Below are 15,253 nucleotides of genomic sequence, written 5' to 3'. Positions count from 1 at the left end.
CTCACTTCACTTTGCATCAGTTCATATAAGTCTTCCCAAGTTTTTTCTGAAACCACCTCCATCATTTTTCATAGCACAATAGTATTCCATCACAATCATATACCACAACTTTCAGCCAATTTCCCAACATCCTTTCAATTTAAAGAGTTGCTATAAACATTTTGTACTTATGGGTCTTTTTTTCTTTTTCTTTGACCTATTTGTTGCTTTCTTGATTGATACAGTATCCTCTAAGATCACATATCTAGAAATGGATTTGGATTTAGAACTGAAAGAGAACTTAGAGGTCATCTACTCCCACCCCTTCACTTTGCAAAGAAAGAAACTGAGGCCCAGAGAGAGAGGTCACATGTGTAGTAACAGGCAGAGCCAATATTCAAGTCTACTGTAGTGTCTTCAGTATGCAAGTACCCCCTTTTCACTATACCATGATACTATTTCACTACTCTTGTGAGGAAGGTAGAACAAATATTCCCATGTCGTTGCAATTAGATCACCTCTTAGTAGCCAGCTAGGTGGTCTGATGATATTCTCACTTCCCTCTAATCCCTCTTGTATACAATTGCCTGACAAACATTTCATTTTAGTAGTTTTCAATTTGCTACTTGTCACTTAAAAACCCTTCAAGTGTAAACTTATTTTCTATCACAATGAATCCAAATTCCTCTGCCTGGGCTCAGGGGTCCCGGTAATTTGACTCCACCCTACCTATCAGCTTTATCTGCCACTTCTTTCCAATTTGAACTTCCGCTTAAGATAGGCTGATTTCCCAGTAGCCAGCAAGCAGGTAAGGCCCCCGTTTATGTTGATTCTCTTTCCTGGAATGTCTCCCCTCTATCGTTCACCTGTGCTACCTTCCCAGAACCAACTCCCTTTCAACTTCTTCCATTAATCCTTTCTGAGGACTCTAGCCCTCTTTGGCCTTTCCTCTTTGTGTTCCTAAACTCATAAACCTAACAGGGGAGACAACATGCAAACAATACAAACTATATACAGGAGAAAGAGGAAACAATTAACAGGAGGAAGGCAGTGGAAGGTGAGATTTTACTTGGGACTTAAAGAAAGCCAGAGAGGTCAGTATGCAGAGCAGAAGAGCAAGCTGTAGAACAGCAAAGTTAAAGGACACCCAAGATCACCAAGTGTCAGAGGCAACTCTTGGGGCCCAGGTACCTGCTGAATCCAAATTTAGCAAGAATTCTCAAAGTTCCTTTAATTTCCAAAGTTAAATATTGTAATTCTTCCTTTTAACCACCCCATCTGATTTAAGTTACCTTGCTAAAAACTGTCCTTGTCCCTCTTTGCATTGCACCGTCCTGCCTCTTTGCTGAGACAGAGAGCTAAGAATGGGACCATGATTTCACTGGTGTCAGCAGACATCCACCAGCGGAGGTAAGCACTTCCTCTTCATCTTAAGGGATTTGGAGAGTTGCTTCTTTACTTAACCTCCTTACATTATAAAAACTATCTATTTATATATCTTAGAAAATTCGAAAAAAGTTTAAACAAATTGCCTGAAGAAAATGATGCAAAACATTTTACCAAATAGTACCTATCAGGGATAATCCTAGTCATAAGAAATATATACTGAACATATTTGCAAGACAGTAGGTGTGGCCTCTCAACTTACCGGAGACCTGTGTATGGGCTGAATCTACAACCAGGTACTAAATGCAAATAGAACCCTCTGCTCAAATGTGGCTATAAACGCTTGTTAAATAAAAGTAAATAGGAAGCCTAGGAAGACTTATATGAACTGACGTAAAGTGAAGTGAGCAGAACCAGGAGAATTATACACAGTAACAGCAATATTATACAATGATCTGCTGTAAACGACTTAGCTATTCTCAGCAACACAATGATCTAAGACAATTCTGAAGAACTTATGATAAAAAAAAAAAATGATATCCACCTCCAGAGAAAGAACTGATGGAGTCTGAATGCAGATCTAAGAGTACTTTTAAAACTTTATTTTTTTGTCTGAGCTTTCTTTTGCAACATGGCTAACATGGAAATACGTTTTGTATGACTACACAGGCATAATATCAAAATGCTTGCCTTCTCAAGAAGGTGGGAAGAGAGGGAGGGAATTTAAACTTAAAACTTTTTTAAAAAGTTAAAAATTGTTTTTACATGTCATTGAGAAAAATTTTAATAACATTTTTTAAAAAGTCAATAAGCCTACCCGTTGGAGAATGATAGACCAAACTGTGTTACATGAATGGAGTATTACTGTGTTACAAGAAATTATGAATATGAAGAAGCAAGAGACTGATGCCGAGTAAGCCTCAGTAAGACTCAGGAAAACTCTCTATATAATAACTACAACCGTGTAAATGGAAAGGAAAAAAATGAAACTGATCACTGTGTAATTATAATGACTAGGCCTTGGCCCCAAGGAAGAGATGAGAAAATACATCTCCCTCCCCTTTTTTGCAGAGGTTGGGGACTGCGAGTAATCATTTTATATGCTACAAGACTTGGTTGATTCATTGATTAGTTTTGCTAAATCTACTTTTTTTTCCACTTTTAAAAATGTTCACAAAGTATAACTTTTCTGAGGAGGAGTATATTTGGAAATGAGGATGATGGAACAACCAAAGACATCACTAAATTCTAATGTCAATACCTTAACTGGAGTTAACGATCCGCTGAACTCCTGGTGTGAAAAATGAACACAAACTCGTCTCCTTCCAAAAGGATGATTTGGGTAGCACACATATATATATATGTACATGCACATATGGGTAGTTATATGTGCATATACATAAACATATACACACATGTATAATGTGTATATATAATATATATGCACACACACACACACACACACACACACACACACACACACATATGCATTTGACCAGTGTTTTGCTCTTCCAGAACCGCGTGTTCCTCAGTAACTGCCATACTTGGAGAATTGCACAAGGGCCGAGATGCCATCCACCTTACATATTTCTAAGTCAAATTTTCAGAGCTGGGGGTATAACTCACAAATAATTCAAACCTATAATTTGTTTAAATATAAACTATTTTGAACTCTGGGTTCATCATACTTCTTGAATTAAAATGTCTAGTTTTCAAATGGTAGTTTTTGTGGATTTGTGTGTATAAGAATACCACAACTTTGATCATAAACAAATGCTTCCTAAATACAATGCACTCTTATAAGCTGTTCCCCTGTTAAGTGTCAGGAGAGAAAGATGAGCTATAATGAATTCCCTTCCATCTTCCAACTGTTCCTACCCCGCCCTCCCTCACCAAGAGAAAGCCCAGTTCCTTCCCAGCAATCCTTTTGGCTTACCTCCTCCTGGTGCAGAGGTTCTCTTCACTTTCACTCATCACCAGTATTCTGCTGGACCCACCTTGACTGGCTTCGTGCATCACTTCGATCTAAGTTTAAAGAAATGTTGGTGAGATATTGTGTTCCTTAATTGAAAGTTTTATAAAACTGAAAAACCTATCCCCGGGGGTTTTGACTGTCTTATTTTTGTCATTTGTGATCACATTATATCCTGCTTCATTTTTCAGCCTCCATTTTTTCTATTTCTTGGCTTGCTATTTCCCATTTTGGGGGGCTGGTGAATTTCAGAGCCTCAAACAAGTGATTTCTTAAAGCTATTACTCTAGAGTTCCTTAAAATGTTGAAGGATAAGGATGAGGATAAACTCTCTTTACTTCATAGAAGACACACTTTTCCGTTCTGCTCTTACTCCTCGTTGTTCCAGGAGACAAGTGAAAATCAAAGCAACTAAGAGACTCGGCAACATTTCCATTCTAAATAATACTAATTAGTGATATTTTCTAGGTGTTAGTGCTGAACTTTAAGCTACAAGTCCTCTGGTAAAATTTTCACTCTGTTGAGATTAAATGAGTATTGTTTCTTTCCTGGAATTAAACCTGACAACTTCTTTGAAAATAACGATGGCCTACTAGTACTTATCCTCCCTCTACTTCCTGGTTTGGGGACCAAGCTTAACGTTAAACATCTTAACTGCATTGGCTAATTGAACTAGTTTTAAATTGGAGTAAGGAATTCTTTATGGTCTAAGACTTCCTTCCTAATCTTCCTAATCTCATTAATTACTTCCTGCTGAATTTTAGGTGTCTAGCACAATGTAAGGAAGGCAACAATCTATTCTCACCTTCCCTTTGCATCTAGGTACTATTTGGGAAAATGCCGGGTTTGTTTGGTTTAAAATGGGTAAATAGGGCAAAGAAGAGAAGTTCAGGTACAAATTAAAATTTGCTCATCATGACCACAGAAGTGACATGCGCAAGTGTCCCATGAAGCAATGCTTTTTGTTGCCTTGGACACACAATGAAATCAATCCTGCCAAGTTCTTTATTTGTCTGAGAAGAGCCTGGCAGTGATAACAATAACTGATATCTCTATAGCAATTTAAGGTCGGCCAAGGATTTCACATGCATTCTTTCATTTGGTGTATAAAGTATGATTCACTTCCTTTGATAGCATGCTAATTCATTGCTCAGAAGATTAAGATCACACTTGAAGATAACTAACAGTTCCATTAATCTTGGTTGGTAGTCTTAACAGCTGTGTCATTGAGATAATCCAAGAGTTTATCATTTTTAGTACCATTTGCTCCTCTCCTCCCTCCTCCCCCCACCCAGCAGAAGGGCTTGCACAGGACTGAAGACTGGACTTTTTTTCCTTTCACCCATTCTATTGATGGTTTGCCACGGCCAAAGGACTCATCTCTTAGTAGCTAGTCTTCTAGAGTGACAAGCAGGTTTATGCTTGTCTCACCAGGTTCTCAGACACAGCTTGTCTTCAGGCCCGCACTGGAAGCCTCCCATCTTTCCTAGGAGCTTCCAGAATTTCCACTCTGCTGGCAGAACCTCCAAAAATGCAGACTCACCCCACGCGCCAGAGAGGTACAAGAGGAGGATCATCAAATCCAATCTTTTGTTACCCCAAGTTTAACAAGTATCGAATCCTTCTTTAACATTGCAGCCCTTCAAAAGACAACTGTCATGCCAATTAATCAACCACACATTTATTAAACACTCACTATGTGCCAGATACTATGCTGCCCCCAATCTCACTCTTCTTTTTTCCAGGCTAAATATCCCCAGTCTTTTCAGGTTTTTGACCATCCTGGCTGTTTTTTTCAATATTCTTCCTAAAATGATGTGTATAGATTGACCATTAAATTCCCAAAGTGGTCTGACCCTGGGCCAAAAGGTGGAGGGAAGCAAAGGTATAAAGTATTATTGTTTATCCTTCCTTTTTGAAGAGGACCAGTGACATCATGGTGATGTCTTGACTTGTGCGTAAATTGGATTCAAGGGAGGCATCAGCCTCACTTTCTCTTCCTGAGTCATTAAAGTCCAGTGGCATCACTGGTCACTGATGACCTAGGATGCAGTGATGACCTTGACATCTTCAATGCCTGACCAAACCCTAAGCACTCCACAGCACCTGCTCCAGCCACCTTGATGGCTGTTTAGGTGTAAGAAGTCTGTAAAAGTGGGGGAGGCAGATCATGAAGGGGCATGTTATAAAGGGTTTGGAATGCCACGCACAGGATTTTGTATTTGATCCTGGAGGTTGGTTATACGAAGTTGCTGGAGTTTATTGAGAAGAGGGGGTGACATGGCTAGACCTATGCTCTAGAAAAATAACTTTGCCAGCTGAGTGGGGAATGGATTGGAGTAAGGAGTGACTTGGGGCAGGCAGACTAACCATCAGGCTTTTGCCATTGTCCTGGAGTAATGAGGATCTGCATCAGGGTGGTAGCAGGGTCAGAGATGAAGATATTGTACCACATGCCACCAAAAAATTTAAAAAAAAAACAAACCTCAATCATCAATCAGTGACCTAAATATGAAAAAATCAAACTGAAGAAGAAAGAATGAATACCAGATCAGATACCTTTCGTATAGATGCATAGGGGGTATGAATTATTAACCAAATAAGAAATACAAAAATGAAGTAGATAATCATGATGTTTCAAAATTGGAAAGTTTTGTGCAAACAAAATTAACACAACTAGGTTAAAGAGGAAAGCAGCTGCATGGGTGGGAGTGGGGGAGTCTTGTATCAAATATCATTTGATATTTGTTATTGATATTGATACTGATACTGATGAGCACTCAGGTGCTGATATCTGAGCTCTTTCAGGAGCAAACAAATATGTAAGACCAAAAGGCCCTCCCCAAAAGATGAGGGGTCCAAGTCCATGGATAGTTATTTTTCAAAGTGCCTTATAAAAGGCTGCTCCAGGTTACTAACACAAAGAGAAATGCACATCAGAACCATTTTGAGGTTTCTCCTCACCAACAGAAAACTATCAAAGATGACAGACCAGAGCTGGATGGAGATAGTGAACGTTACAGGGTTCTGGAAAGAGGGTCATGGTTTTTAGAATCCCGCAAATCTAGAAGGTAGCGTAAGGAAGAAAAAGTTCTTGTCAATGGTCCCGATAAAGGTCTCTCTCCCACTCAAAAGCTAGCCAGAAGCCATGGATCAAAGGCGGCTGAAGCAGACCAGTGTCTAGGCTAGCTCCTTTTCGGTGGTGGGTGGGTTGGCTGGCTTGAGTGGAAATTTGAGAAAGCTGGGGAGAGGATGCTATGTGTTCACTTTCAATGGTGGCTTTGGGTATATTGGGTATGACCTGTGCCTTCCTCTTGTCTCAGGATATCATTAAGTGCTTGAAGTCCTACCTGGTGGACACCAAGAATAGTGACCACTGCATGCCAGAGAATCCCTTCTGAGCCCCAGCATGTTGTCTTGGCTGTGTCTGCACTAGAGGAGCCTGCCAGTCAGACTAACAGATGGAATTCTCTAGTATACTGGGCCGAAAGAGCAGAGTTCATATTGGTCATTGGCTACATATACCTTTCAGAAATTCCCCATGCCCTTCCTAAAGTGGCTTTTGTTGCTTACGTGCTCCTCTGCTCTGTTTCCACAACACATTCGATCTGGATCTTGCCAACAGATCTGACCAAAGGTACCACCTTTTTCTTCTTGAATCTTGTCGAGACTCTCCAAGGTACCTTATGAGGAATTTGGCTAGGACTAAGTGCTTGTGATCAAGATCGGGCTGCCCAAGAGAACCTCTAAGATTCCCTTAATAAGAGGTATTTTTGCCTAGTGAACAGAGTGCTGGACTTGGAGTCACATCAGAGACCCTGGACAGTCACTTAATATCTCTAGGCCGCAAATTTCCTCATCTGAAAAATGGGAATAATAATACCCATTGCCCCCAGCTTGCAGGGTTGTTGTGAGGCAACAAAGACATAACATAAGAAAAGCCCCTTGTGAACTCCAAAATGTTATTTAAAGGTCAGCTCTTCCTCTCATCACCACAGAGATCTATTGTGTGTATTTGATCCCACGATCTAGGGACGTAAAAATAATACCTGGTTGGGAGAGGTGCTGCTGCTGTTTGTCCTTCTTTCTCAAAGAGGACCATGACATCAGGAAGGTGGTGTTATGGCATGAAAGTGAATTGGACTTAAGTGGGGGAGGGATGTGCAAAGTCACCAGCCTCACTTTCTCCTCTGGAGCCATCTGGGTCCAATGGCCAGATATCCATCAGGACAACTGGAGATGGCCCAGTGGGGGAGGTGACATGAAGAAGAAAGGATCCTGGATTTTGAGCCAGGGGACCTGGATTCTCATCCCAGCTCTGTGGCTGGGATTAACTTCTCTGATTTCTCAGATGAAGAAATCAAGTTCCTTCTTTTAACCCAGCAATAGCACTTCTAGGGCTATATCCCCAAGAGATCGCACAAATGGGAAGGGGACCCACATGTACAAAAATATTCATAGCAGCTCTTTCTGTGGTGGCAAAGAATTGGAAATTGAGAGGATGCCCATCAGTTGGGGAATGGCTGAGCAAGTTGTGGTATATGAATGTAATGGGATACTATTGTGCTATGAGAAATGATGAACAGGCAGACTTCAGAAAAACCTGGAAAGACTTGTACGGTCTGATGCTGAGTGAAGTGAGCAGAACCAAGAGAATGTTGTGCACAATAACAGCCACATTGTGTGATGACTAATATTGATGGACTTAACCTTTCCCAGCAATACAAAGATCTAAGACATCTCCAAAGGCCTCGTGATGGAAAATGCTATCCACATCCAAAGAAAGAACTACGGAGTTTAAATGCAGATGAAAAGCACACTATTTGCTATTTTCTTTCTCTTCTGTTGAGTTTTGTTTCCTCTTACTGGTGGTTCCTCCTATTGATTCTAATTCTTACTTACAACATCACTAATGTGAAAATGTGTTTAATAGGAATGTGTATGTATAGCCTATATCAGATTGTACGCCATCTTGGGGAGGATTGTGGGGAGGAAGTGGGTGAAAAATTTTAAACTCAAAAGCATATGGAAGTGATTGTTGATAAATCAAAATAAACTAATAAAAAAAGAAGAAGAAAAAAGAAAGCAAGCTCCTTTCCAGCTTTAAATCTATGATCCTGGGATCATAGATTTATGTGATCTGCATTTGAGATTAAAGACCTTTTATGCAAGAGTCTGTGACTGGTGTAGTGGAGAGAAAAAGCTAGCTAATTTAGGGCCAGGAAGAAATGGGTTTAAATCCTGCCTCTGACACTACGGGCTGGGTGGCCTCTGGACAAATCACATAATCTCTCAGTGTTCCAGATACCTCTTGAAGACCGTAAATTGCAGAGAAGTTGCCCACCTTTATTGGCTCAAGGGCTTCTCTGTCCTAATGAAACCACATGTCGAATGCTAATTCAAGAGTATCTCACAGTTCACAAGATTTAGAACCAATGGAAACCTTCGATCATCTAGTTCACCTCCATTTCATACAGAAGGAAACTGAGACCTACACAGACTAAAGGATTTACCCAATTACACCAATTATAAGTTGGAGAAATAAGATCAAGTCCAGGTCTTGCTTCTCTTCACACCCCAGGCTCAGCTTTGCCAACTCTGAAATTTCAGCTTGTGGTATATGGGGTGTCCTTGGGTTTTCAAATTCTAGGCCAATGGAATCTAAGCTCTGCTACATCTATAAGCTATAAAGGTTTCCAGCTGGGTCCAGCGAAGGACTATTGTGTTTGCTGTCTGAGGACCAAGGTAGGCAAGTGCAGAAAGGCTCATGATTCCAGGCTTGGCCACTAGCTGATGAATTTTTTTGGCCAAAGCAACTCAGGCAAACTGGTTCTTGAGGGAGTGGAAGGGCTGAGGTATTTTCAAAGGAAGTAACAGATGAAATCACACATCTTTCAAAGTATCTAAAAGAGGATAATTTACCAAGTCAGAACAACAGCAGGCCCTATTTGCAGGCCTGGTGTCACATTTACTATACGATGAGTATTTATATTGACAGTGACATTAATAGTCACTATATTAATATTCATCATGCTAATCTGGAAGAACTGCAAGATCTTTTCCTGCCTTCTGAACCATCAAAGAAAGATTAAATTAGTCTCATCCTTGTTTCTGTGTTTAATTTACATTGTTGTATTCTTTTTAAAATGAAATTTTTTTCAATCAACAGATATTTGCTTTCTCTTCCTCCCACCTCCTGTACCCATTGAAGACCAAAAAAAGAAAAAAAAAAGAAAGAAAGAAAAGAAAAAAGCTTATGGACCCCAAATACACAGTCAAGCAAAACAAATCCCTTCTTTAGTTGTGACCAAAAAAGACATGTCTCAATCTGCATCCTGAGCATATTACCTTAGTCTTCTAATTCTTTGGAAAGTGGTAAGCTGTGTATTGTAGATTAAAAAAAACTTCACAAATTTGGGACCATATATAGCCTTTAGTTATTTTTCATGAGTGAAAAGCTCTGCCAATAGAGGAAATACTCTGTTATCTGGCTTGGCCAGATATGTGTCGAACATCTTTTGGTTAACAGAGAGTTTAACTAAATGCTTGCTGATTAATAAAAGCAGGAAGTTTTGTTTTTTTATTTTATTTTTAAAGAGCGAAGTTAAAGGAACTGGGATTGTTTTATCGTGTAATAGGGCGGCAGGTTGTGGACTATCCTACCCTACAAAAGCTTTACAATAGGCTAGGTCCTCATCCATTTAGTCCTATTTGATGGATTAGATGACCTAAGTCATGCTGATCACTCTAAAAGATGAAAAGAATTTATGACAACCTGCTTATAAATCACTTTTCAAATGTGGAATGCTGTATAAATATGTGACAAACTTTTTGTTATCCAATAAACCTGGGGAACAAAGGGAGATCTGTAGCAGTGACCAAACATTCTGCTAATAATATGCATTGTCATCCTCCTTATTTCCCCTATGAGTCTTTTCCAAATTCTCCATTTAATTCCAGTTGGGGACCTCAGAAATGCAGAGTAAGGATAAGACCAGTGTGGCCTAATAAGGGAACATGATTACTTGATAGCTTCTACATTTCCCCCTGCTATTTAAATGCCATAAACATCAAGCTTGTCTTTAAGTACCCCAGCATTATATTGTGGATTTTGTTCTGTTTTCCTTTATGAATGACCCTAAGACAACAGCATGGCTCTCACAGTCTGACCTTGGCAGTGGAAGAATCCTGGTGCTATTTTGGAGGGCAGTACGGGAGAAGAGGCAAAAGGAAGAAGAAGAAGATCAGGTAAAACTCCCTTTTCCCTGGGACAGTCCTGGCTATGATTTCTTTTAATTCTTTCTGAATTTCTATTGCTTCTCTGATGAAATCATTTTACCCTTAGATTGACTTGAAAGACTGAAGCAGAAAGATCCTTTAAAGAATGGACTAGAAAAATTAGACAAAGACCAATGACCCAGGAACAAAGAAGTCAAATTGTTTTGTTAATTATTTGAGGAATTCTATTGTTTAATTATTGAATGACATGCACTAAAAACCAATAGGAACAATGGGTTGGTTTTTTGTTGGTTGTTTCTTAAACTATTCTCTGTGACACACTCCATTTCTGAAGGCACACAGAATCAAAACCAGCATTAACTGAATCACAGTTCAGTGATATGGTGGGGTCTAAGGAGTTAGAAAACTGGCCTCCTTATGGTTCCTTGCACAAGACACTCATTTTCTGACTCTGGACATTTTCATTGGTCATCCCCTGGGTCCAGAATTCTCTCCCTCTTCATTTCCATCCCTTGGCTTTCTTGAAGTTCCAGCTTCCACCTTCTACAAGAAGCCTTTCCCGATCCCCTTTAATACTAATGCTTTCCTTCTGTTGATTAGCTCCAGTGAATCCTGTATATAGCTTGCTGATCTGCAGCTGTTTGCCTGTTCTCTCCCATTAGACTATGAGCTCATTTGAAAGTAAGGACTGTTTTTCTTTTGTCTTCCCAGCACTTAGCACAGTTGCTGGTATGTAGCAAGTGATCAATCAATACCAGATATCTAACTGGGAAGCAAAAGAAGGCAAAAACAGTCTCTGCCCTCAAGAACACGCGAATGGGAAGACTATATGCGACAACTATATGCAAACAAGATATATACTAGAGACCAGGTAAATTGGAGATAATTTCAGAGAGAAGGTGCTAGCATTAAGGGAGATCAGGAAATGCTTCTTGCAGAAGGTAGGATTTGAGCTGGAACCTGAAGGAAGTCAGGAGGTGGAGATGAGGAGGGAGAGCACTCCAGGGTTAGGGGACAGCCAGTGAAAATGTACAGTCAGAAAGTGGAGTCGGGGTTGGGGTGGGGAAGGTAGAAAGTGGGGGAGAGACAAGAGGCATGAACTTGGGCTGGAGCAAGGCAAAAAATGGTGGGGTGAGAAGGTAGACAAAATTGTGGCCTCTCACCAATCAAAACAGTCAGGCTGCAAATGGCAATTCAAGTGGATGTATTGGCTGGTTTTGCTAAACTTTTTCCTACCTTTTTTATTCTTTGTCATAAGGTTTAGCTTTCAGGAAGGGTGAGGGAACATGGGATACATTGGGACATGAAGTAATCAAAAGAAAAGAAAGTAATAAACCAACTTTTAAATGGACTAAAGAGAAAAATCCAATGGGTTTTATTATTTTGGGAGAGGGGAAGGGTGTCCTTATATAGAGTGCCTGTAAGGTGAAGAGTTCCTCTGATGTTTTGAAATTCAATTTCAATTCAATAAACATTTATTAAGCTCCTACTACTTGCCAGGCACTGTGCTAAGTGCTGGGGATTTAAAAAAAAAAAGAGGCAAAAGACAGTTCTTGTCCTCAAGGAGCTTACAATCTAACGGGAGACAACATGAAAACAAATATATTCAAAGCAAACTATAGACAGGATAGGTAGGATATGATTAAGAGAGGGATGGCACTGGATTTAAGGATTGGGGAAGGCATCCTGTGGAAGGTGGGATTTTAGTTAGGATTTAAATGAAGCCAGGGAGGTTAGTAGTCAGAGTGGAGGAGAGAGAGCCTTAACAGGGATAAGGGACAGTCAGAGAAAGATGGTGTGTCTTGTTCATGGAATAGCCAGGAGACCAGCGTCATTGATTTCAAGAGTGTGTGTTGGGGAGTCAGGTTTAAGACGACTGGAAAAGTGGGAGGAAGCTAGGTTACGAAGGGCTTTGAAGTCCAAACAGAGCATTTTGTATTTGCTCCTGGAGGCAACAGGGACTGGCTCAGGCAGAGGGGTTGGCATGATCAGATCTGTGTTTTAGGAAAATCACTTTAGTACATTGAACTGGAGTGGGCAGAGAAGTGATCGAAATATTTGTACAGGTAAATAGCTTTATGCCCAGGAATATGACTCATACCAGTAGATGTAGTAACAACAGAATTTTGGGAATGCCCTTTAACCTTTATGAAGAGGAAAAAAAACAAACAAACTGCATAGTAAGAGAAAACCTGGCCTTATTTTAAACTGGCTCATCTCCAACATCTTTGTCATGCAAGTGTTCAAAATCTCTGGGGAGTCATTCTGCCTATAGCTGGTGCCTGGAAGTAAGCAGGAAATAAGGAATGAAATGGCTTTTTGCCCAAGGCAATGAATCCTCTCCCACCTGGGGCTTTTCTGGAATGGGTCAGTAAACTATGCCCATGGTCCCTGGATGCCCAGTTACCAGGAGAGACTACAGCTTTCCATGAGTTCAGCAGGAGGCATTGGATATCAGATTTTTAAGGGTCACAGGGCCTCAGAATTAGGACTGAACCAACCTTAGAGGCAACTTATCTGTTCCAACCTCCTTGTTTTACAGCAGAGGAAACTGAAGGTCAGAGAAGTGGTGAAGCACAGAGCAGAGATTCGAACCCAGACTCAAAATTTTGACTCAAAATCCTGTGTCACGGGAGATGTGGGGAAATAGTGTGCGGGGGTGTGTGTGTGTGTGTGTGTGTGTGTGTGTGTGTGTGTGTGTTGGGGAGTGGGAGCAGAGTGAAAGGGAATATGGACTTTTTTACAAGTGTTAGAATTATCTGTCGTCATGGTCATTCAGTCATATGGCTTTCCATGATGAAAAGATAATGGAGTGCTTTGCCATTTCCTTCTCCATCTCATTTTACAGATGAGGAACTTAGGCAAACAGAGTTAAGTGACCTACCCAGGGTCACACAGCTAGTGTTTGAGGCCAGATTCGAAGTCAGAAAAATGAGTCTTCCTGGTTCCAAGCCCAGTACTCCAACCAACTGCATCCCTAGCTGCCCTGATAGAATGATCATAAGCAATTATCCCCTTTGGGGAATATATATGGGTTATAAACTGAAAGGCAGCCCAGCATAATAGCAAGAGGGCTAGCCTTGGCTTCAGGAAGGGCTGGATTCTAACCTTGTCCCTGACACATACTCTATGACCGAGTACAAACTGTCCCAGGTAACACACTTTAAGACTATAAATTGCAGGGCAAGTGCCGGTGTACATTATGGGAGGAAATTCCTTATACAGATGAAGTCACAGATTCAGGTCACTCCCCCCCCCAAAAAAATCAATTCATCTTGGCTAAGGAATCACAGCATTCTGTATGCTGAATAAGGAGTGTCCTCGTATGAGTCATTGGAGAAGCATCCTGCTATGGCAGAGAGAACATCTGACTTGAGGGCAGAATCCGCAGCTTCTGGTCCTTACTTGTTAGCTGTGTGGGCCTCGGCAAATCGCTTCATTTCCGTTCCTCACTTGTCAGAGAATCATAGTTTTTGAGCTAGAAGGGCCCTTGGAGGCTATCTAATCCAACCCCTCCATTTTACTGATGAGAAAACTAAGGAACATCTAAGTGACTTGCCCAATGTCACATAGGCAGGATGTAGCAAGGAAGGATTTGAACCCATGTCCTCTGACCCCTGAACCAGTTCTCTTTCCTCTGTACCAAGCTGCTTGCTTTGCATCGCTAAGATTCCATGACCGTGGCCAACTAGAACCATTAAAGACTTGGAGAGTATTTTGATGATGTGTGAGGGCTTTCCCCTCTTGGGATAGTGAGAAAGGGGGCTTGGTTGAAATGATGTTCCCAAGACATTTCTCACTGAATCCCAGAATCCCAGAGTTGGAAGGGAATTTGTTAGTCATCAAGTCCCGCCTATAACCCCTTAAAGAATCCCAACCACAACATAGTCTTATTCTGATGGTTTCATTTTGTTAAGACTTTGGCCTCAGGAACATAAAAAAACATAACAAGCAAGCACCTGAGTCAAAGCCATGATCCATCCAGAATGGTCTCCTCCCTCTGAGAGAGGAGCTCAGACATATGTAGGGTGTTGAGGGGTCCAAGGCCCAATACCCAACATGGAGGGTATTGACCATCCTTCTGGATATCAGCTTCGAAAGGTTAGGGATCTACCCCAAAAGAGCCTCTTCCCTTTATCAACTCATGACTCTGCCAAACATTAAACCCTTTTGGAAACTCTTTCCAGCCTCTGGAGTGATTAGTTCCCAAAACGACTCCCTCGTACTGAGTGATCCACCTCACCACCAAGCTTCCCTATATCACTTTACTAGATTCCTCGTTCCAAGCTGGCATCAAACCATTAACAAATCCTTTTATTTCCCTTTTTCTTTCTGCTCTCTCACTCTCCTTCACTCTATTCTTGGAAGCTTTTCTTTGTTATGTGTGTCTATATAGATATAGATATAGATATAGATATATACAGCAGTCCCCACAGACACAGATTAACTGGTGAATGTAAGGGTGAAAGTTACTGACTCATGGGCCTTAGGGGGAGCATATTGGGCCTTCCCAATCTCCTTGATAGATTCTCCCCCTCTGAGTATGAGAATTTAATTACATTCAAGTTAGCAAGTATTCATTACTTATTCATGCCACAGGACATCATACTGAGTGTTGGGAATACAAACACAAAAAGAGAAACCGTCCTTATTCTCAAGATTCTTACATTCTAGAAC

At 40.8% G+C, this 15,253-nt stretch overlaps 1 protein-coding gene across 1 annotated transcript in view; it reads right to left on the bottom strand.

The window, feature by feature from the left end:
• MCF2L2 (MCF.2 cell line derived transforming sequence-like 2) overlaps window positions 1-15,253 on the bottom strand; it is a 359,025-nt gene that overhangs the window by 164,005 nt on the left and 179,767 nt on the right. The window contains exon 15 of the mRNA XM_027875876.1: window positions 3,302-3,390. Coding sequence (XP_027731677.1) covers window positions 3,302-3,390 — 89 coding nt within the window. The remainder of the gene's footprint in view (window positions 1-3,301; window positions 3,391-15,253) is intronic.

Source organism: Vombatus ursinus, unplaced genomic scaffold, assembly GCF_900497805.2.
Source record: "Vombatus ursinus unplaced genomic scaffold, bare-nosed wombat genome assembly UNPS02014810.1, whole genome shotgun sequence".
Taxonomy (NCBI): Eukaryota; Metazoa; Chordata; class Mammalia; order Diprotodontia; family Vombatidae; genus Vombatus; species Vombatus ursinus.
The sequence above is the reverse complement of the archived record's forward strand: the minus strand, read 5'-3'. Positions and strand labels throughout refer to the sequence as shown.